Genomic DNA, 22,861 nt, shown 5'->3' on the forward strand with positions numbered 1-22,861 from the left:
CGAATTATAAGGCGCAAGAAGGCATTGAAAGATGGTTGTATAATAGGATGACGTAATGTGATGATAGGATAAGATAGCAAAGACAAATTTCACAATGGCAATGAAAAAGACATAATGAGAGGTTATTGCACCATAAGGTGGTAAAAGATGAAAATTCCCCATGGCATATCAAATCAAAATGTTGCCTCAACAAGGTCTTAGTATCAAACGCAAAACGGTAGAAGGGTAGCAAAACAAATATGGCGAAAATGGTGAAAGTCGAATAAAACAATTAAAACATGGGGGAAGCAAAACAATGTATTCCACGACTATCATCTTTAGTCAACTCCATTCATGTTTTCTTCCGGGTCCTCGGATTCTCCAACACTTTCCATATCCAATTCATACCCTTCCTCGTCCACTCCTCCAGCATGTGGGGGTGAAGGGGTTATCGCGCGCCTATCCTCTACATTTCCGTGTATGACCAATGGGTTAGACGTACGTGCCCTAAGCCTTGGTTTCCTAGGAACGTGAGCGACATGCGGCTCTTCATCATAACGTACTTCCACCGGCGGGCTTGACCCGGCGGGATCTTATGCGCAGGTGGATGAAGCGGAGGTCTAAACCCTAAACCTGAGGATAGTATCATATCAAGAATGAATGAAATTTCATTTTCGAGGAAAAAAGGTTCGTGTGTTTTCGCGTTTCGTTGAATCGCAGTACGCCGACCTCCCCATAGGTTGCTCGCCTCGCATTAGGCATTTCACACCTCCACGTTCATTATTATCATAAAGTTTTACATTCATCGCACTATTTGTAATTATGTAAGGTTGCAAGAGAAAAACGTTTCCAATATGAGTTGTTTCATAGTGTAGTCCAATAATAGCAATCACACTTCGCGTTTCACCATCTCACGCGAATTATGCAATCCCAAATAAAAATTTCATTCACACACGATTTACAATTAGGTATAGCAGCATGCTCAAGTTCACTCTCATAGATATTGTCTCATAATGCAATCGAATAATCACAATCATATAAAACTTCATTCATCCAACTCATATAGGTTTAACACATATTTGCCAATTTTCTTTATCGAATAAAATACAAGTTCATTTGCATAACAGCATTCATCATTTTTTTTGCATAGACGTACATAACAATTTCATATCCATGCATATTCATTATTTCATATTCCAAGCAAAATTTCTAAAATGTCATATTAGCTTCAATTCTCATCGAAAATTCCAAACTTCTGTAATTCAATCGAAAATTCACAAAATATTTTTACCTCTTTCTTCGTGGTTGGACGGAGACGAGTCGTGGTGTTGAGCCTTCGACGATTATCAATTTATCAATTTACACATGAAAAGACTTTGACTCAACAAGACTCTTGGGTCCAGAGCGGAAAGAACTGAGGCTCTGATACCAAACTGTCACGACCGCCCTTCTAGGGTAGAATAAATGCGGCGATCGCGACTTAAACGGACTTAAATACAACAAGGACAATAGGTTAGGGTTTCATCAAGAGGTTTGACCAAAGTATTTAATGAACAATTAAGTATAAGAAAAGAAGGTCGCGCTTTAGCAATGAAGAAAGAAAAACAAAAAAAAAAACAATGAAGAGTGACTATCATAATTTAGGTCAAAAGGGCAAGGTTCAAAATAATCCAAAACAGTAATCCAATAGTTTCAGTATCAACCAAAAGATAAGAAAATCATATTTTAGCGGAATCATCCAAGAGAGAAGTGAAGTCATGTGTGAAGACACGACGACACTAGGAGTTTCAAGTCAATTATATCAATTTAATTAATTTACTCAACACAGTCAACCGCTCGTCGCCGCTCAACCTGCACATAAGGAAAACACATGCAGGGCTGAGTACTATAATAATACTCAGTGGACTTAACGCCGAAAACAGTTAATCAAAAGAATATTTATTTATCATGCCTTTTTCAAGTATCCATCGGAGTTTTATTTTTAGAAAGGCCAGAGGTACCAAAATCATTTCTCATTGTAAAAGTCGACTGATCAGTCATTTTCCCATAGACGTTAGCCATATCTGCCAATACATGACATGGAATGTGGCCACAAACCAAGTCACTAGACCGACTAGCCCGTACGCCAGCACACAGTCTACCATAGGTGTACACTAGTCCAAGTAGGTTTGCGGCCCTACGAGGACCCGAATTCGATTTAGATAATAATGGCATAAAGCCATATCAGATAGGTACGTTAAAAAATTCAAATAAGGCATGATAAACACAATTTCATTCCCATCGCTTAAAAAATATTTAGGACCTCGTCCTTATTTAAAAGAGAGTCCACCTCGTCTGCTTAGATGTCAAGTACTTCCTTCCCTTTGCTATCACGCTGAGAACGCGAGTTATCACCTTTAAATTATGTGTAACACAATTCAGTCTCAATCATTGACTCAAAAACATGCATGTCCTATCGCTCCTTTCATCGTTTTCTTAAATCACCCATCCCAAACGTTTACCAATATAAGAAAACACACCATAGTATACCTCCACGTATAACACATAACCTCGCCATAAGATACGTTCCTTAGACACATATGCATCAAGTATTTCATTCAAACTTGACAACAAGTATTATTTAAACATAACAGAAATCTGGCAGAACTGCGCAGTCGTTTTGTAAAAATTATTAAAAATCCATCCGACCTCCGTTGGGGCTGAAATTTTACCAAAACCCAGTATACACATCAAAGGTCATCCAGTTAAAATTTCACATCAAAATCACATGTTTAGGTCGGTCAAATCAAAAACGAAACTCACTGGTCGAGAATATAAATTCTGACAGAACTGTGCAGTTGACTTCAAAATTTCATTAAAAATTCACCTTTCGTCAAAAGAGGCTGAAATTTATACACGACACAGAGGACATCTCAAATTTTACTCAGTTAAAAATTCGTGCCAAAATAAGATCGTTTGGTCAGTCAAACATACATCGGAATCTACTGTCCAAACACCACAGTTTTCATGCTTCACTATTTCGAATTAGGGTTTATCTATCATTCACTCAAACACATATATTCATGCTTCAAAAGGATCTCACAACCATGTTCTCATACATTCACATATCATTCACCAACAAGCCATCCACCATCTTACACATACACATACCTAAACGCATATCCACACTTTTCTCATGAAATCATTCTTCCCACCCGATTAAATTCTTAGATCTACGATTCCTACACTCATTATATGCATGAGGGAATCAAGAAACATGGATTCAAAGGTAAGGGTGAGAAAGATGATTCAAGTATACCTTTCCCTTGCGAAAACAATCGATAGAAGCGAAATGTGGCTCGATTCTTCAATAAATCTGAAATCTCCAACTCCAAAATGATGCAAGAACAAGGGATTGGTGAAGAATGGGTGGAGAATGAGAGAGGGAGGAGAATAATCGTGTGGGAGAGAGAAGGAAGGGAGGGAGACTTTTTTTTAATTCCTAGGTTTAGGGTTTCTCATGTATTTGTAGAGTGCAAAACATAATATCTTTAATTAAATAAATTAAAGATTTGAAAGATATGGCAGAGTGTAGTTGGCGTGATTTTTGGAGAGGAATAAGGAGGAATTCGAAATCTAGGCTATTTAATTAGCCTATGATTTAATTTGGTATTTCACGGAGTAGAATAAAATAATACGGAGCATAATAAAAATAATAATCCTCCCAATAATATATGGAGTAGGCGATTTTTTTTATTCCTTCTCCCACAAGGAATTAAATTCAAATCCTAATAAAAATAGGATATGGCAAGATCTCCTTAGTTATGGTAAGAGTTGTTAGAATTTTTATATTTATTCATGGAAGGGAATAAATAAGGGATGAAAATATATAATAAACAATTCCTTCTTCCCTTAAATTAGGGAATTTTCGAAATCTCCCTAGGAATAAGGTAGGGGTCGAAAGTTTCAAATAAAAAGGGCAAGGTAATTATTGATGATCCTATTTAATCTCACCCACCCTTAGAAAAATAATTCACCACAATATATCTTACCCCGCATCAAATATTCAAACAGTCACGTCATAATTAAACAAGATTGACTATTCCACATTCTCGTCACGTCTTCAACGATATTGACCATTCAACGGCCACGTCATTTTTCCAACTATGTTGACTATTCAAACCAAAACTCAACTCCAAAGCACAATTAGGTCACATAAAAATTAAGCAATTAATTCACTCGTCAATTAATCCACATACTTCACGGCATTAAAACATTTAATGCAAAAATTTTAGGGTTCGAAAATTAGGGTTCAAAAAGTGATGCGTTGCAGATTGACCTTGAGTTTTATTAATCATCGTTGCATATGACACAACCAAGGCAAACTGCCGCTATTGAAATTTGATTGACAACCTTGGATCAGATGATATCAAAGACATTCGAGGAACTAACACTTTATGACCAATATAATGACCATCCAAAACTTCTGCTTTCAAAAAACATAGTCACCTAATCTTCAAATTATCAATAGAGTGTCATTGCACAATCCATTACTCACTCAAATTACATGAAATATGTTGCTCAACGACGTCTCCAACTATAACTATGAGACTCTCAATTGATCCATCCACATTAGCTACACAAAATAAAATTAAATATTATTAGAACAGAAAAAAAATTCAATTAAAATAGGAACAAATTAAAATAAGTATAAATTGAAAAAGTTACAAAGAAATTATATTAAACAAAATTACAATAGCAAAAAAATATGATTATTAGATATAACAATAATAGGCCAAAAATAAACTGAAAATCTGGCCCATATTCATACAGATATTACTACAGGCCTGACAATGTTTTTGTTCAATAAAATAGTTCAACAGAAAATAATTGTAAGCCTAAAACTAATAATTAAAAGTTTACAAAATAAATTAATTTTGTAAACTGTTCAATGAAAATGGCCCAAGAAAATATAAAAGTAAGTCATTACCTAATAAATTCGAATTGGCCTCATAAAATGATTACAAATTAATATGACTAACTTATGATTAAACTATTTAACTTATACTCCCTCCGTCCCGGACTACTTGCACTTATTTCTTTTCTGAGTATCCCAAGTTATTTGCACTCTTTCCATTTTTAGTAAAAATTATCACCTACAGCCGCAATTGTTGACTTTGCTATACACTCATTCCTTAATCTTCGTGCCGAAAAGGAAATGTGCGAGTAGTCCGGGACGGAGGGAGTATCTGATAATTAAATCATTAGGAATAGTTAACCCCTATGATAGACCATATAAATTGATTTTCTCTCATTTCATCCGCCGCCACCAACAGCAAACCCTAACTCTTCCTTCACCGACGAACACAAACGGCGACTCCACGATCGCATCACACTCCCACACGCCGACGACGAAATCTGCGACGCGGTGAATGAAGCATTGACACGGTGAATAAGGCGGCGGGGTGGGCGACATTGATTTCGTCAAACCTTACGGAAAATCGGAAGAAACTGCCTCGCTCACCGGAATCGTGCGAGAAAGGTAACAAATCTTCACTTTAGTTTAATTATTCGACACAAATTCATGAATTCCAGATAGATTCTTCATTTTTTGTTATTACAATTTTCTATTTCAGTTAACAATGGTTTTCGCTCCTAATTTCATAAACAAATCCATGGTTCGCGACATCCACAGTCTCGAAAACGGAAAAAGCTCAAACCGTAGTTCAAAACTGATACAAAAACGGATAAATGTAAAGGGTTTCCGCTTGACCTAGTTCTAAAAGGTATAATTCACTCATTACCGTATGTTATGCAGGTATCAAGGTACAAAATTTGAAAAATCAAGTAGCAAGACAGGACTTCACTGCAATACGAACTGTCAAAGAAGGTAAACAACAATCTCATTACTGAAAATAGAAGTCAGCTTGCTGAGAAAACATGAATAAGGTACTAAACAACAGTCAGTTTATGATTAAAAGTATAGTGGAGTAGTTTAGATAGAAAAAGAACTACCTAAATTGTGAGAGAATTAGTTACAGTTGATGATACTAAGATATCTGAAGTAGTAAAGGACTAAAGGTAGATGAATGATTGTAGAAGTGTTTAGGAAGGGTATATATAGGGTAAAAAAGAGTCGTGCATGCCATTTTAAAATAGAGTAAAGGCCAAAATTGGTCCTGAACATATGCCCATTTTATTATTTTGGTCATAAACTTTACCTTTTGAATTTTTTGGTCCTGGACATTTCAAATCGGATCACAATTGGTCATCCGTCAACAATTCCGTTAATATTTAACAGTCAACGATTTTAATCATAATTTTGACCAACTTAAACAATTTTTAATTATTTAATCATCAAAAATTTTTAAAATAAAATCATAAATTATTTATTAGAAATAATTAAATAATTTTTAAATAATTAAATTATTTATTCCAACTTAAACAATTTTTAAATAACAAAATTATTTATGATTTTATTTAAAAAAATAATTTTGGTGATTAGATAATTAAAAATTATTTATGTTTGTCAAAATAATGTTTATCATAAAAAAATCATAAATTATTTATTACAACTTAAACAATTTTTAAATAATTAAATTATTTATGATTTTATTTAAAAATAATAATTTTGATGATTAAATAATTAAAAATATTTTAAGTTGGTCAAAATTGTGTTTATCATAAAAAAATCATAAATTATTTATTACAACTTAAACAATTTTTAAATAATCAAATTATTTATGATTTTATTTAAAAAAATATTTTTGATGATTAAATAATTAAAAATTGTTTAAGTTGGTCAAAATTGTGATTAAAATCGTTGACCGTTAAATATTAACGGAATTGTTAACGGGGGACCAATTGTGATCCGATTTGAAATGTCCAGGACTAAAAAATTCAAAAGATAATGTTTAGGACCAAAATGATAAAATGGACATATGTTCATGACCAATTTTGGCCTTTACTCTTTAAAATATATCAAAGAAACTATTGTAGGTTCCCTAGAAAACACAATCATTAATATATAGCAAAATAAAAATATATCACTAAAAACAATTTAGTTTCCAGAATATAATAAAATAGTATGTACCACATAAATCAGCCAATTTTTTAGTATACACAGTTCTATTATTAAAATTGGTCAAAGCAGACCCATTTAATTACATAAGTTTATAACTATTAATCTTCATTTAAGGCCCACAGAACTTGTCATATTATGAACATGTGCAGATATACTACGTAAATGTGGCTTATTTACTGAAAATAAAACAAAACCAAATCCTAGACAAATATAATACTATATCAGTCGCCTATATGTGCAGAAAAGGAGAGAAGCAACCTAGGAAGATGAAAGAGCAGAATCTACAAAATGATTATAGATGAACATAGGTTACATAGCACGCATGGGAGCTTGAAGTCTACACTATGATTATAACAGAAAGGAGTAGGATTAAAGAGAGAGAAGACGATAAAAAAAGGTATGACATCTTTCCTTTATAAGTGCATCTAATTCTATCACACATACCCTTCATATTCATTATTCAATAAATTCCAATAAATTCGAACTTATAATTACTCAGAGTTTTCCTCATAATCATGATCAATGTATTGTGTTCAATATTACAAATGCAGTAAGCTGACAAATGGTTCAAAAGCTGATCACTTAAATTGAGTAAAATTTTGAATACTACTCATCATAATTACTTAACAATGGTGTGCCACTTTTTAGGACTCATTACGAATACAAAACAATAAAAACAACTCTAAAGATGTTAATCTTTGGTGGTAACTAGAAAGCTTATCATATTTTATATGATACAAACAAATTGAATTTTCATTGCAGAAAAGAATTTGAAATCCTTTCAAATTTAATGGTGGACCCAGAGAAATGAAAGTTAGGGATCAATATATTGCCTACCGTATGCAATTTTATATATCTAAATTTAGTGTTGACACATCTTGACACTACAGAATTTTTTTCAGGGACAAATTGCAATGGGAAGTAAATCTTGGATGACAAACAGTATTTTTTCACAATTGCGTCAAGGTAATTAATACTTTTACAGTTTCTGGATTTCATTTAAAAAATAAATTTCTGACATGTCTTTTGATTCATAAGAATGAAAGGTTTTGAATATGTATTTAACATATCAAATTTTTCTTTTTCACAGACAAAAGTCATGGGAAACTAACAGTGAATCAGTCACAGCTTTGGAAGAAGAAAAAATAGATATATTGTAATAAAATAGTGGTATTTTATATCAAGCCTATGGAAGGCTAACAGAAATAGGTGGTATTTTATATCAAGCCTATGGAAGGCTAACATAAATATGTAGGCTGCAACCCTACATGGAGTGATCGGTCCACACATAATTAATCACACATAAGATTCACATTAAACAAAGTGACTTTTACAATAAGATAATAAAAAATAAGCTAAGATGGTGGCAATATTTCAGGACATTTCCCGCTTAAATGTGAGCCCAGTAAATTTTCCAAACAAGTCTCCCTTATATTAGTATAGATATAGATGTATATTGAGTAATGCAAAAACACAATGAGAAACGTAATTTTGCAAGAAAAATGAAAACTAAGTTAAATTAATTTGAATGTTCGCCAATAAATTTCGCACCAAAAATTCAAACATTAGAGCATCAACAATGGTGCCCGTCCCGGCGAAATTTCGACCGCCGTGCCGGAATTCCGCGGCGGGCGTCCGCCATTGTGCATGGTATGCACAGATACGAAATTCCTCTGATGACACCGCAGTTCCGCGGCGTTACGTGGAATTCCGTCGCAACGGGCGTGCGGACGTCCGCCGTTGCGTTGACTCCCACGGACGTCCGTGCAGAATTCCCGTTTATTGCATTAAATTTTTTTTTAATTTCTATATATACGGCTCGTTGAACTGCATTTCATTCGCACCACTTGTTTTAACAAGTTTCTCTCTCTACATTTCTTTTATATATCCGGAATGGCTGGTAGTGGTAATGGTAGGCATTATGAACACATGATGAGTCTGATTCATGCACGTGTGCGGGAATCAGCGGAGATGGAGGAACAAGCGGCCTTGGCGCCGGCGGTACCTCGACCCATCCATCGTCGAACTATAATACCCCGGGACCACCTCGCTGCCCACGCTCGGTTGTATGAGGAGTACTTTGCGCCGCAGCCACGGTTTGGGGAGAACCTATTCCGGCGACGGTTTAGGATGCATTGTCCGCTCTTTCTGCGTATCGTGGGTGCTTTGGAGCGTCGATACGGGTATTTCAGGGTGCGGGAGGATGCGGCTGGTAAACCCGGCCACACGCTAATTCAGAAGTGCACTGTCGCAATCAGACAGCTGGCATACGGAGGCGCGACCGACATGTTCGACGAGTACCTCCACATCGGCGAGACGACTGCCCGCGATTGCCTGAAGTATTTTTGTCAGGGCGTTAGGGAGATATTCGGGGATAGGTATCTTCGGAGGCCTACCCCCGAAGATTGTCAGGCTCTGCTGGATATGCACGGGAATTAGCACGGGTTTCCAGGGATGTTAGGCAGCATAGAGTATGCAATGGGAATGGAAGAACTGCCCCGCTGCCTGGAAAGGGATGTACGCTACTGGTTTCAAGGCCAAGAATCTCACGATGATCCTTGAAGCGGCAGCTGACTACCGGCTGTGGATTTGACATGCCTATTTTGGAGTAGCCGGGTCTAACAACGACATCAACGTCCTCCAGTCTTCGCCACTTTTCAACGAGCAGTGCATGGGCGTTGGTCCAGCCGTCAACTTAGTCGCCAACGGTAACCAGCACAATATGGGCTATTATTTGGCGGATGGGATATACCCTATGTTGCCCGTCTTTGTGAAGACGATCAGATGCCCAGCAGGTGAAAAGAAGATATATTTTGCGGGTCGCCAGGAGGCAGCGCACAACGATGTGGAGTTGGCATTTGGTGTGCTCTAGGCTCGATGGGCGACAGTGAAGGGTCCAACACAGCTGTGGTATGTTGACAGCATCACCGACATCATGTACGCATGTATTATCATGCTCAACATGATTGTCGAAGATGAAGCTCCAGCACTGACTGATTGGACCAATGATGATGCTGGTGCTGCGGGTCCAAGCCACGGCGTGGCCACTGGCAATGTACGCATGGGGATACCCCATGATGATGTCGATCGAGTCCGTGCATTTGCCGACATGCGCCAAAGACAAGCTCATGTTCGGCTCCATAACGATATTATTGAAGAAGTATGGCAGCGGAGAGGTACCCGTTGATATAGTTTTTAACTATTAAAATGTTTTTTTTAAAATTTGGTGAAATGTACTTTTTTTCTTTTATTTAATGGAATTTTTTTCCCTATTTGTGTCGAAATTTTAATTCCGTAAATTGTTTAATTCCGGAAATTGTTTAATTTGTGAATTTGTGGTTTTTTTAATTGTGGGAAGTCCTATGGGAAGTCCTTCAAGATTAGGGCTGTCAAATCATGCGGGTTGGGTCGTTATCGTATCAACCCATTATCGACCCAACCTAATCGTGTCCCAACCCAACCCAACCCGAAATCATCGGGTTCTTATCGTGTCCCAACCCAACGGGTTCGTGTCGGGTTCGTGCGTGTTATCGTGTACCCAGAAAAAAAGTCAATTCTCTGTTATCGTGTCTGGTTCTTATAGTAAGTTAGCTTGACACGACACGATAACGACTAAAACATGATGTTATTATACGATTTAAACATGATATTACACGATAAAATAAAAAATTACCAAATTAAAATAATTGTTTTCTTAATCAAAATAATAAAATTAAAGTATAGTAATATTAAATCTATATAATAAAATTAAATAATTTAAAATTTTTAATTAATATTTTTTTAATTAATAAAATTAAAGTATAGTATTTTTAATTAATTAAAATTAAAGTATAATATTTTTTAATTAATTAACATTAAAGTATGATATTTTTAATCAACAAAAATAACTAAAAATTAAAGTTTAATAATTTTTTAATTAATAAAAAATAATTTTTTTTCTTAAACGTATAACCCAAACCCGACCCGACCCAACCCGTTATCTTCGTGTTCTTATTGGGTCGACCCTATAAGGACCCAAATTCTGAACGTGCTTGTTCGTGTCGTGTTAATTTCGTGCCGGTCCGTGTCGTGTTATCGTGTCGTATCAAAAATTGCCAGTCCTATTCGGGATGTCCGCCACTATGCAGTGGAAAGTCCTTATGACGTGGCAGTGCAATGGGAAGTCCGTATGACGTCCAGAGCCTTTGTTCTAGTAGCAAGGAGCTTAGACATTATTGCATGAGGTGCCGAGTTCGAGCCCTCTTGACATCAGTTTTAATTTCTTCTTATCTATAGTATATGAGTTTATTTGTAATTTCATCCCTTATATAGAAGTTAATTTAAAAAAAAATCCATGGGGAATTCCGTGCCATTGCTGATGCTCTTACATAGACTAGTTTGGGAATGAAAAGGTTCCATTATATGTAAGCGGAGGTGAGGTAGGGCCCACACCTCTTTCCCGGTCATCAATTTTTCCGGTTACCTGAATACAAATTTGTTCTAATTAATTCTCTTAAAATTAATTTCAATTGCATTCGTTGACGTTATGACATATTCTTCCTTTTCATTTCTATTCATCATATATCCTATACAAAACTCAGAAGGGGAAAATATATTTTTATAAAGAAATTTTAATAGTTCGAGATGGGACATTTATAAAGAAAATTGAAAAAATAAAAAAATGAAAGAACAAAATGATATAAAAAAATATATTAGGGAGGAGCATTTGCCCCTTACCCTCCCAAGTAGCGTCGCCCCTGTATACAAACTTCATTTTTTTGTCAAAGGTAGAATCTCCCTCTCTCTCCACACCTAATTATGGTACTAGTATTTTAATGATTTTTCATATGTGATTCAGATTTCATTAATATAATGTCATATTCAAATAAAATGCACATTAGTGTTATTAAAATTATAAAGATCAGAAAGCAGACAGCTATTAATTTGATTTTGCGAATGCCGCATCAATAAATTACCAAAAAAGGCTAGATTTATTTTCCATTTTACATGGTCAAAATTACTCCAACGGAAAACATGGTTTGTGTTAATACTGATTTAATTCACTCTTTTCAACCTATATAAAACATAGCACACAATAACATCTTTCATTGTCATATTAAATTTTTTTTCTTATATCCTTATTTTACAATTTTATTCATTATTCAGAGTAGTGTTATCAACAAAAGTGTGTTCTACCAATCCCCCATAAGTATGATAGAAGACATGCACATTCCCTCTCTCTCAGGGCCCACTTGATTCTTAACTTGTCTCCCTAACAAGCAAACCCATCTTATTTCTACTACTACTCCATATAAACTCACTTGATATCAACAAGGGAGATTGGAAAAACAAAAACATAACAATGGGGGGTTCTAGCCCACACTACACCCCTCTCTCAAAAACAACTGTAACCACCGGCGGAATCAAGCGATCCAAACTATACCCTCTCGCCCTCCTCACCATCCTCTGCTCCCTCTCGTACCTCTTCGGCGCCTGGCACAACGCCAGCCCCACCGTCAACTGCTTCACCTCGAACGCCACCACCGTTGAGCCCGAACCAGAACCCAACCAATCCAATGTACCACAAAAGCTCGACTTCACCACACACCACACGGCTGAAAACGACGTCGCTTTGAGCGGCGACGTCGTCAAGGCGTTCCCGCCATGCGATTTTAAATACACCGAGTACACGCCGTGCGAGGACCAGGAGAGGTCGCTGAGGTTCGACCGGAGCAGGCTGATATACCGGGAGCGGCACTGCCCGGAGAAGAAGGAGCTCCTGAAGTGCCGCATCCCGGCGCCGCACGGCTATCAGAACCCGTTCAAGTGGCCGCTCAGCCGCGACCTCGCCTGGTACGCCAACGTCCCGCACAAGGAGCTCACCGTCGAGAAGGCCGTCCAGAACTGGATCCGCTTCGAGGGCGACCGCTTCCGCTTCCCCGGCGGCGGCACCATGTTCCCCAACGGCGCGGATGCCTACATTGACGACATCGGGAAGCTCATCAATCTTAGAGACGGCTCCATCCGGACCGCTATCGACACTGGCTGCGGGGTAATATTTTCATTTTATCATTATTTTTTTTATTTGGATGCTTTTCTTTGATACCAAGTTTTGACGTTTGCGATTGATTTTGACTTGGGGATTTTCTTTGAAATTTGGCACCCGGAATTGTGTTACGTGATGAAATGCTTTTTGCTGAAAATGGATGGGAAAACCAGCTTTACATACTGGCATTATATATTACATTTATTGCTTTGATTTCGTATAATAAAGTCTAGTTTATCTGTAAAATTATTCTGGTTTTTATGTGGTGAGATTTTGTGATTATCAATTGGAGTAAATTTGGCAGCAAAAGAATGGTGTGGATGAGGTGGACAGTAAATACATAACGAACTTTTGAATACATTTTTGGGTTTTTGATTTGCCTCTGCAATTTTGTCCAGGCACCTCTATTTAGACACATCAATTGTTTGTTTCATGTATCTATCAAAAACAATCACAACTAATTAACTAGATTTGAATAATCATGTGATAGCGATGATGTATGGTTTATGACTGCAGGTTGCAAGCTGGGGAGCGTATCTTCTATCACGGAACGTGGTGACGATGTCGTTTGCACCGAGGGATACCCATGAAGCACAGGTGCAGTTTGCTCTGGAGCGCGGGGTTCCTGCTCTGATTGGTGTCATTGCCTCCAAGAGGCTCCCTTACCCCTCACGAGCCTTCGACATGGCTCATTGCTCGCGCTGCCTCATCCCATGGGGCCAACATGGTAGTACATCATTCTCTCTTTAGTAGTCTACTTCAACTTCAATCTCATTTGCTTTCTGCAATAGATGGGGCATACTTGATGGAGGTAGACAGGGTTTTGAGGCCGGGTGGATACTGGATCCTCTCGGGCCCACCAATCAACTGGAAGAAATACTGGAGAGGGTGGGAGAGGACAATGGATGATCTCAATGCGGAGCAGATGCAGATTGAGAATGTTACAAGGAGTTTATGCTGGAATAAATTGGTTGAGAGAAGTGACATCTCCATATGGCAAAAGCCTCTCAATCATTTGAGTTGCAAGAAATCCAAGAAGAGCTCTTTGTTTTGCCCTGTACAGGATCCGGACAAAGCCTGGTTCGTCATCTCATCCACATACACCTCTGCTCTTATTCAAGGCCTTGAATTAATGTTTGTCTGAATGAAATGTCTGCAGGTATACGGCCTTGGAGACGTGCCTGACCCCGTTGCCTGAGGTGTCCGATGCAGGGGAAGTAGCAGGAGGCGAGGTGGAGAAATGGCCGCGTAGATTGAGGGCTGTGCCTCCCAGGATTAGCAGGGGGAGTGTTGATGGAGTTACACCTGAGATCTTCCACAAGGATACAGAGCTATGGCGTAAGCGAGTTGCTTATTACAAGAACATCAACAACCAGCTTGGGAAGGCTGGGAGATACCGTAACGTCCTTGACATGAACGCCTTCTTGGGTGGATTCGCTGCTAGTTTGGTCCAAGATCCACTTTGGGTGATGAACATTGTTCCAGTCGAGGCTAAGGCCAACACGCTAGGCGCCATCTACGAGCGAGGACTGGTTGGGACTTACCAGAGCTGGTATGTGTATATGCACAAGTGATCTATCTCATTCATAGTATTTCCCATTCCACATTGTGTGAGATTTTTTCGATTTTTTTTTGGTTTAGGTGTGAAGCCATGTCAACTTATCCCAGAACGTACGATCTCATTCATGCTGATTCGGTTTTCAGCCTCTACCAAGATAGGTAAGTATAGCATTTATGTTCTTGAGCAAGCTACTTCTTAAGTCATGTTTTGTTATTAAAAAAGAAGTGCAATTGATGTTATTAGGTGCGAAATAGAAGATATAATGTTGGAAATGGATCGGATATTGAGACCAGAAGGAGGCTTGATCATTCGAGACGATGTGGATGTGTTGTTGAAGGTGAAGAGGATTGCAGATGCATTGAGTTGGGATAGTAGGATTGTGGATCATGAAGATGGGCCATTGGAGAGAGAGAAGCTTCTGTTTGGAGTGAAGTTGTATTGGACAGCCCCAGCTCAGAGTTGAACTTTGATCTAAAGCCTCTTAGTTCAACTCTGATCTATACTTTCTTACATGATTATTTACTTCATTTGTTGTGTCTTTTTCTTTATTTACAACTGAAATAGAATTGTTCAGTTTTTGCTTTGCACTCAACTTGTATTGTCTAATGTTTTACGGTTTGATGTCGGATTTGGTTCTTTGTAGTGTAGTGCGATAATGTATTAAATATATAGGGTTCACTTGATTTGATCCAAAGCTGTTTGACTGTGGTGAAACTGACATACTATATCAAATTAAATTAACTGTAACTGTGGTGAAATTCACATATTAAACTACATAAATTATTTAATTAGATTATTTCTGAGTTTGATCTTTAATACTGACCTACGGTTAAAATGTTAAATAATGACTTGTTTCTACGTATTTTTTATGCATGGGCAGTTTTGTCTAAGGATGTCAATTCAATTCAAAAAATACAAATTGGCTTGATTAACTCAATAATTTTATAGGGTTGGGAGAAAAAAGAATTACAATCCGAATGACCATAAACCAAATAGTCCAAAATAACCGGAGTCCCATAGATTGGCCAGTATTTGTTCATTACTTTCCAAACCTTAAAAGGTTAGTATATGCTATACTTTTTTTTTCAAATGTACATAACAACATATTTTGATTTACTCCTACTCTTACGGCGAAGCACTGCAAAAAACTTAATCTTTTAAGAATACAAAATTGAGACGTAATTACTAGCGTTTAGAATTTTTTAAAAATAAGCCTAATTTAGGACGCAAAAGAAAGGGTATCTAAGTTGATGACAAATTATCTTAATCTTTTTGCTTTTTTAGGACGCTTCTATTTGTATTCCTTAATTTTAGTTGGGACACCAACAATAAGGACAATTTATGAAGTATTAGTGGTATAATTAGACTCACAAATTAGCATCTTTAATAGCATTAAAAGTGCCTTTATCCGATCTTTTTGTTGTAGCGGAGGGAGTATATAAAAATTTAAAAAATAAAATGTATATTTGTTACTCTATAAGATACACATTACTTTCGAAGCAAAACAACACTCATTTGTAAGTATAATTAACTTATTTTAGATATAATTAATCAATAGTATTAGAAAAAAGAATTTCGAGCTTGATTGGCACGTTGGGTTAGCCTTAAACTCGATGGAGTTAGGAATGGCAATTTATAACTGAAAAAAATTATAACTCGAATGACATCTAACAAATAACTCACAATCCAAACAGATTGGTTTGAACTCGATTGACATCCCTAACTAATTATAATTTAAATAATACAAACGAGATGCAACTAAAAATGATCATGACAATTCTTGTAGATAGTTAAAAAGTTACACTCCGTACTTTCTAATTTATATAGGACTGTGATTGATCATGAAATTAGAGATTGGATTAAAGAAATGGTAAAGATAAAAGATCCAGCCATATGAATGTGAAGGAGTAACTAAAATGAATTAATTAACACAAGAGAGCATGCTATAATCCATGTCTGTAGGAAAAACAAAAGGCTGGGAAACAAATATGCAAAACAAACTAACAATTAGAAACAGCATAGCACACATGTCCCCATCTACAATCACTACATCAAATGCCGTCGCACTTCCATTTCGAGGTTGGGACGCAGCTCAAGTACCGGCACCAATGGCATCGCTCGTACGCATTCACCCCTCGGAACAGCATCACCACTCCAACACTAAACCTGAGCAATTTTAAACACCACACGCATCAATACAATGCCTGCGATATTCCAAGGCAAAAAATGAGACTAGCTAGAGTAGTCGATACTCACCCCACGATCAGTAGCCCCACAGACACAACGAGCAGCACGTACTGGTACCCCTTATATTTGGGCGCCACGCCACGAATCCCAGCAGCAGGATTGTGGCGTTCCAGCCACGCGAACTGAGGACGAGGAAGGAGGATGAATCCAAGGAGAATGCCCGTCAGGAATCCACCGATATGAGCAAAGTTATCGACGTGAGGAAGAATCCCAAGGCCTAGATTGATCACCACTATCACTATAAGAGTCAACAGTGCTGCAACCTGCAAAAATCGACAAACATGAGCACTATAACCAAGAAAAACATGAAGATTGCCCGACCGACCTTGTTGGTATATATAGACCAGTTTGTGATGAGCTCGGAAAGCATTGCCCCGAGAAGCCCAAAAAGTGCACCAGATGCACCAACAGAGATACTGTTCCTTATGAAGAGAGCAGAAAGCACACTCCCACCAAATCCAGATAACAGATAGATTGTGCCAATTCGTACTAAAAAGACAAATACAAGATTTCTTAGTTTTCAGATGATCAGATATAGAAACAATAGATAAACATAAGTTACCAAATCCGAAGTTCTGCTCGAGGCGTATGCCGATGAAGACGAGGCTGAGCATATTGGCAAGCAAATGCAATAGACCAGCATGTAGCCAGATACATGAGATAAGCCTCCAGCCTTGATGCTGATGCACCACCTTCTCCCAGCTAAGACCCCCCAATCTCTCCAACCTTCATCAATACCAATAGTATAAGCATGACAACATTATTACTTTAGACTAGCATCATCAATTATTGAATAAAGTTTCAACTTTTTTCATCTTCAAACATAGGTTATGAAATAATTGAAGCTACAATCATATGAGCAGTAGCAACCAAAAAAAGTTAGTGAGGAGGAAACAGTGGTTGGGCAAAGTGACAACAGAGTTGTTGATTTCTATTTTCTTATTAAAGGAAAGGGACGCCCAACCTCTTCACCCAACAAAACCACACAGCATTTAAAGGTGATGAAGCCATCAATAATCAACTGTTTCACAAATTTCCCTCCAAAAATGGAGAAAATGTTATCACAAAACATTAAAAATTTGATCTTTAATCGACCCAGGAAAGAAGAATTGACAGCAGAAACAGAAAAGCAATAGTAATTGAAAGAGAGAGAGAGAGAGAGAGAGAGAGTTACGTGGAAGAAGAAGGGCCGAACAGAGGGTTCTGCGAGAGAGGCTGAAAGGAGAAGCGGGAAAGGAAGCGGGCGACGCACTTGCCGTCGTCTCTCCTGATATGCTTGGGGCAGTTGTTGAAATACATGAGGAGGACAAACATGGCGACGTTGGCAAGCACGAAGACCGGAATCAGCCATGATATCCAGCTCCTCTCCCTCTCTTCGACCGCGTACGAGGTTTCTGCTGCTGAGCCCTTCCCCTCGATGTCCTGCGCGCTCATTCTCAGACCTTCTGTTTCAGCTTCCTCTGTTTCTCTCTCTCTCTCTATAATAAGGAGCAAGTACTAATTGAATTATGAAAGTGAAACTGTGGGATTTATTGGCGTTAAATTTGGGTAGTAATCGTGTTAAATTTGAGCAGTGAAGTGGGATTAGTGGGTTTTAAACATTTGAGAGAGGGAGAGAGAACGTGGACTGTGCCATTGCTGTGTATGAGGTGTCGATCACCTATGTATTGATTCATCATACTCTGGTATACTTGATGACGTGGCTGAATTTTATTGCCCAGTCTATTAGAATGTGATGGGAACAAAACGGCCGAGATTTGGAGGTATCTCTATACTAGTGTGGTTATATTTTCCAAAGCTACTCTTTAATCATAGTTTTGAATAGTGATAACGAAATATTCGAGATTATTCGAATTTTTTAAATTCTTGTTTTAAATATTTCATCCTCTAATCTCTATAAATAATATTCTCTTCGTTTCTACTAATATACAGGCTTTTGAAAAGCACATATTTCAATACATAATTGGTAACATAAGAATAAACAAAATAAAAAAATAATTAAATTATTATTAATAATAAATTAATCTCATAATGACATAAATATATCGATTTGTAATTCGCGTATTTTAGCTGCACAACCCCAACAAAAGTAGTTCAGACACATGTTTCTTTCCATCCTCGTCTCAATAAAATAAAACCAAATAATCATATGATTACGAAGAAGCAAATTGGCATATAATTGGCATACTAATGTGGTGCATGTGTTCCATTATATCACCCAAGAATTCATCCTCAATTGACAAGCTTGATATGATTAAAAACAGGAAATGATATCAAATTTCAACAAGCTTAAATCCTTCATACACAATAGAACCCAAAAGGAACGAGTTGACGAAAAAATATTTAACAAAATGACCATAAAACATAGCAATTGAAATAACCATCATGCATATCAAATTAACAATAAGCAAACTTAACACTTCTCTCATTATTATCCATGACCTTCACACCAACGCAACTTAAAGCCATCCTTCTAATTTCACATAATAAACTTCACTTTAGCAATAAGAATCGTCCTATATTTTAAAGTTGAGTAAAGGCCAAAATTGGTCCTGAACATATAGTCATTTTACGATTTTGGTCCTAAACATTATCTTTTGGATTTTCTGGTCCTGCACATATGGACATTTGATCATTTTGGTCCTCCGTCAACATTTCCGTTAAAAACTAACGGTCAACATTATCTTTTGGATTTTCTGGTCCTGGACATATGGACATTTGATCATTTTGGTCCTGCACATATGGAATTTTGATCATTTTGGTCCTCCGTCAACATTTTCGTTAAAAACTAACGGTCAACGGCCGATTTTTTACTAAAACAATGGGTTGGGTCGGGTCGTGTTTGGGTCGGGTTTGGGTTACACGTTAAGAAAAAAATAATATTTTCTTAAAATCTAAGCATAATATTTTCGTTAAAATCTAAGCATAATATTCTTAAAAATTAATTAATATTTTTTAATTAATAAAATTAAAGTATAGATTTTATTAAAAATAATTTTTTAATTATTTAATTTTATTATATAGATTTAATATTAGTATACTTTAATTTTATTATTTTGATTAAAAAATGATTATTTTAATTTGGTAATTTTTTATTTTGTCGTGTAATATCATGTTTAAATCGTATAATAACATCATGTTTTAGTCGTTATAATATTTTTAATCAACAAAAATAACTAAAAATTAAAGTTTTATAATTTTTTAATTAATAAAAAATAATTATTTTTTTTCTTAACGTGTAACCCAAACCCGACCCAACCCATTGTTTTAGTCAAAAATCGGCCGTTGACCGTTAGTTTTTAACGAAAATGTTGACGGAGGACCAAAATGATCAAAATTTCATATGTGCAGGACCAAAATGATCAAATATCCATATGTGCAGGACCAAAAAATCCAAAAGATAATGTTGACCGTTAGTTTTTAACGAAAATGTTGACGGAGGACCAAAATGATCAAATTTCCATATGTGCAGGACCAAAATGATCAAATGTCCATATGTGCAGGACCAAAAAAATCTAAAAGATAATGTTTAGGACCAAAATCGTAAAATGACTATATGTTCAGGACCAATTTTGGCCTTTACTATTTAAAGTTTAATGAGTAAATGGAATTAATTTACTACCAAATAAAAGGTTTAATGAGTAAATGGAATTAATTTACTACCAAATAAAAGGTATATGTCGATATTGATGGAGATATAAAAGAAGGTAGTAGAAATATTCTAAATGTGATGACGTGTAAGTTTGGGTAGGCCCGGTGCTAACATGCACCTGAAATATCTCGGCCGTTGGTAAATATACATGCGGCAAAATCCGTTTTGTGGTAGTTGATATAATCATAATTCAGTAGAGACCAAAATAATTCACATTTGAACTGATTACTTTCGATTGGATGATACCAAAATCTCCTTTTTCTTTTCAATTTATAGGCCAATGATTGAAAATGTGGTTCAAATACATAGGATAAAATTATTGTAAGTATAATCGGATTAACTTTGTGTGAAAATTTTTCTTTTTGAACCAAGCCATTTATTATTACCAAATAAGGTATACTGTTTTTAAAACTTGCAAGCAAACAACCATAACCTCTCCTTATCACTCATTGTGAAATAAGCCCTAACATTTTTTGATTCGTTCCAAATTTTTTTAATGAAAAGGAAGTAATATTTGTTTTTTTTTCTGAGTAAGTGTTATGATTTGTTTTGTTATTCTTTATCAAAGATTTAATTAATGGGCCGGCATTGCATGAAAAAAGAATAATAGGCAAGGGAGCTAAAATTAGTATATTAGCTGTACAGGCCCATGCATTGATGGCACATTTTGGCCCAACTTTGACAACTATTGAAGCAGCAACAGCGATTTTTTCTATAACCATCTCTAATCTCTTAATCTTGTTAGGCCATCCTAATATCCCAAAAATCAGCACTAATTCATTTTTCACCTGTTAATTTTAGCCCAATGCCTATAATAAATCAGTCCAAAATCAGCCTCAACTTGTTTCACCAATTTTTACCCTTTTTCATGTTTTAGAGTTCACAAATAAAATAAAATGATAAAATAACAAAATTTGAAAGCACAATACTAAAACCTACATAATATTTAAAATGCATAAAAAAGAGAATATAGAAAGAAAAAAAATGCATTTTGGGACAGCCGGGGAACATTGACAACCCGTCAGGATTTTTTTTTGTGAGTGTAGATAGATAATTTATGAAGTGTGATGTTGAGTACAAATCTATCCCACCTCGGAAATCTGAGGGAAGTTGAAGGTGTATATAATTCCTGTCCAATCTCAATTAGTTTGAGGCCTTTTGGGAGTGACTTAAAAAACAAATCTGTGTTGGTTTGGTCCAAATCGGACAATATCAAATTAATATTGTCTGACATGTGAAGTAGAGATATTTATAGAGTAGCAATCGCATTAAATATAAATGAATTTTTTTTTTTTTGGAGATTTTCGACCGATTCTGCAGTAGATATGCCCCGCAATAGCGCCGTAAAAAGACGCCGCATCAACTAAATTCATCAGTGGTTCACTAACAATTGAGACTTGCAATAAGGCCGAAAATTCGACAAACAGAATATCCAGCCTTATTTAGAATGGCCTTAAGAACTATTGACTAAGCAAGTCTCTTATAACTTATACGTTCATTTCACGTATACAAGAGGTAACGTATCTTTAAATTTAAATTGAGCTTTTGGTTTCTATACCTCTTATAGGTTTATGTTTAGTATAGTAATTGAAGAATAAGATTAGTTTGTTCCTATAAACAAACTTAAAATTAAGTAAAATATTTTCTATCAATATATTACTCCATATCACTAAGTACATGTCACTTAGTGCATGGGATTCTTAATTAACTATTTACATATCAAAAAGAAGAAATAAAAAAAAGTATATGAAATAGTTCTCTAATGATTAAAACGTTTTGGATTTTGGATGGATTCTCAATGTCATTTTTGTTAATCGGATTTTGAATCTTGCCATTGACTTGCCTCAACCTAATCTTTCGTTATTCAATTTCAGGTGCACGTGCAGTTTTATTTGATTCATTTAGAGCATCTCCAATAACCGGCGTCACCACCGCGACGCCGATTTTTCGCCGACGCCGGTCTGACGCCGAACCATTGGGCGTCGGCGAAATCGGCGTCGGCTAAATAGGCGTCACAATCGGCGTGCCCACGCCGACAGCGTCCGATTTTATTTTATTTTTTTTTTATTTTTCGACTTTTTTTAATGGAGAATGGAAGTGGAAATGTGGAGAAGAAGGAGTTGACCGAGAATGGAAGGATTTTTTTAAAGGTGTTGGGGCTGATTTTTGTTTTAAAGCAATTGGGCCAATCTTAATTATTTGTTTTGGGCCCAGAAGGGTTGGGCTGATACCCTTTTGAATTAATTAAGAGTATTGATTATAATTATTTCAATTCTGTTGATTTAAAAACGAAATGAAAAATTTTAATAGTATTATTCAATTTTCCCGTATTTG

General features: G+C 36.3%; 2 protein-coding genes across 2 annotated transcripts; one reads left to right on the forward strand and one right to left on the reverse strand.

The window, feature by feature from the left end:
* Positions 1-12,322: 12,322 nt before the first annotated feature.
* Positions 12,323-15,322, forward strand: LOC121746598 (probable methyltransferase PMT16). Its single transcript, XM_042140489.1, has 6 exons — positions 12,323-13,073; positions 13,584-13,794; positions 13,859-14,147; positions 14,227-14,619; positions 14,709-14,786; positions 14,872-15,322. Exons 1-6 carry the CDS (start codon positions 12,384-12,386, stop codon positions 15,089-15,091), a joined length of 1,881 nt encoding a protein of 626 aa, XP_041996423.1. The 5' UTR covers positions 12,323-12,383; the 3' UTR covers positions 15,092-15,322.
* A 1,200-nt stretch (positions 15,323-16,522) lies between these two features.
* LOC121746590 (RHOMBOID-like protein 2) lies at positions 16,523-18,467 on the reverse strand. The gene is made up of 5 exons (XM_042140481.1): positions 18,050-18,467; positions 17,438-17,601; positions 17,201-17,364; positions 16,885-17,138; positions 16,523-16,794 (listed from the first exon to the last, which is right to left on the reverse strand). Exons 1-5 carry the CDS (start codon positions 18,307-18,309, stop codon positions 16,680-16,682), a joined length of 957 nt encoding a protein of 318 aa, XP_041996415.1. The 5' UTR covers positions 18,310-18,467; the 3' UTR covers positions 16,523-16,679.
* Between the last annotated feature and the right edge of the window lie 4,394 nt (positions 18,468-22,861).

The sequence above is a fragment of the Salvia splendens genome, chromosome 9 (assembly GCF_004379255.2).
Source record: "Salvia splendens isolate huo1 chromosome 9, SspV2, whole genome shotgun sequence".
Classification (NCBI taxonomy): domain Eukaryota; kingdom Viridiplantae; phylum Streptophyta; class Magnoliopsida; order Lamiales; family Lamiaceae; genus Salvia; species Salvia splendens.

What these genes read in the sequence shown, in the direction of transcription:
- LOC121746590 (XM_042140481.1), bottom strand. Translation starts at nt 18,309, where the DNA reads ATGAGCGCGCAGGACATCGAGGGGAAGGGCTCAGCAGCAGAAACCTCG. An exon ending in CGAGCAGAACTTCGGATTTG is followed by an intron (nt 17,365 to 17,437) that starts GTAACTTATGTT and finishes TTGTCTTTTTAG; the next exon opens with TACGAATTGGCACAATCTAT. An exon ending in GGTCTATATATACCAACAAG is followed by an intron (nt 17,139 to 17,200) that starts GTCGGTCGGGCA and finishes CGATTTTTGCAG; the next exon opens with GTTGCAGCACTGTTGACTCT.
- LOC121746598 (XM_042140489.1), top strand. Translation starts at nt 12,384, where the DNA reads ATGGGGGGTTCTAGCCCACACTACACCCCTCTCTCAAAAACAACTGTA. An exon ending in CATCCCATGGGGCCAACATG is followed by an intron (nt 13,795 to 13,858) that starts GTAGTACATCAT and finishes TTTCTGCAATAG; the next exon opens with ATGGGGCATACTTGATGGAG. An exon ending in CAGGATCCGGACAAAGCCTG is followed by an intron (nt 14,148 to 14,226) that starts GTTCGTCATCTC and finishes AAATGTCTGCAG; the next exon opens with GTATACGGCCTTGGAGACGT.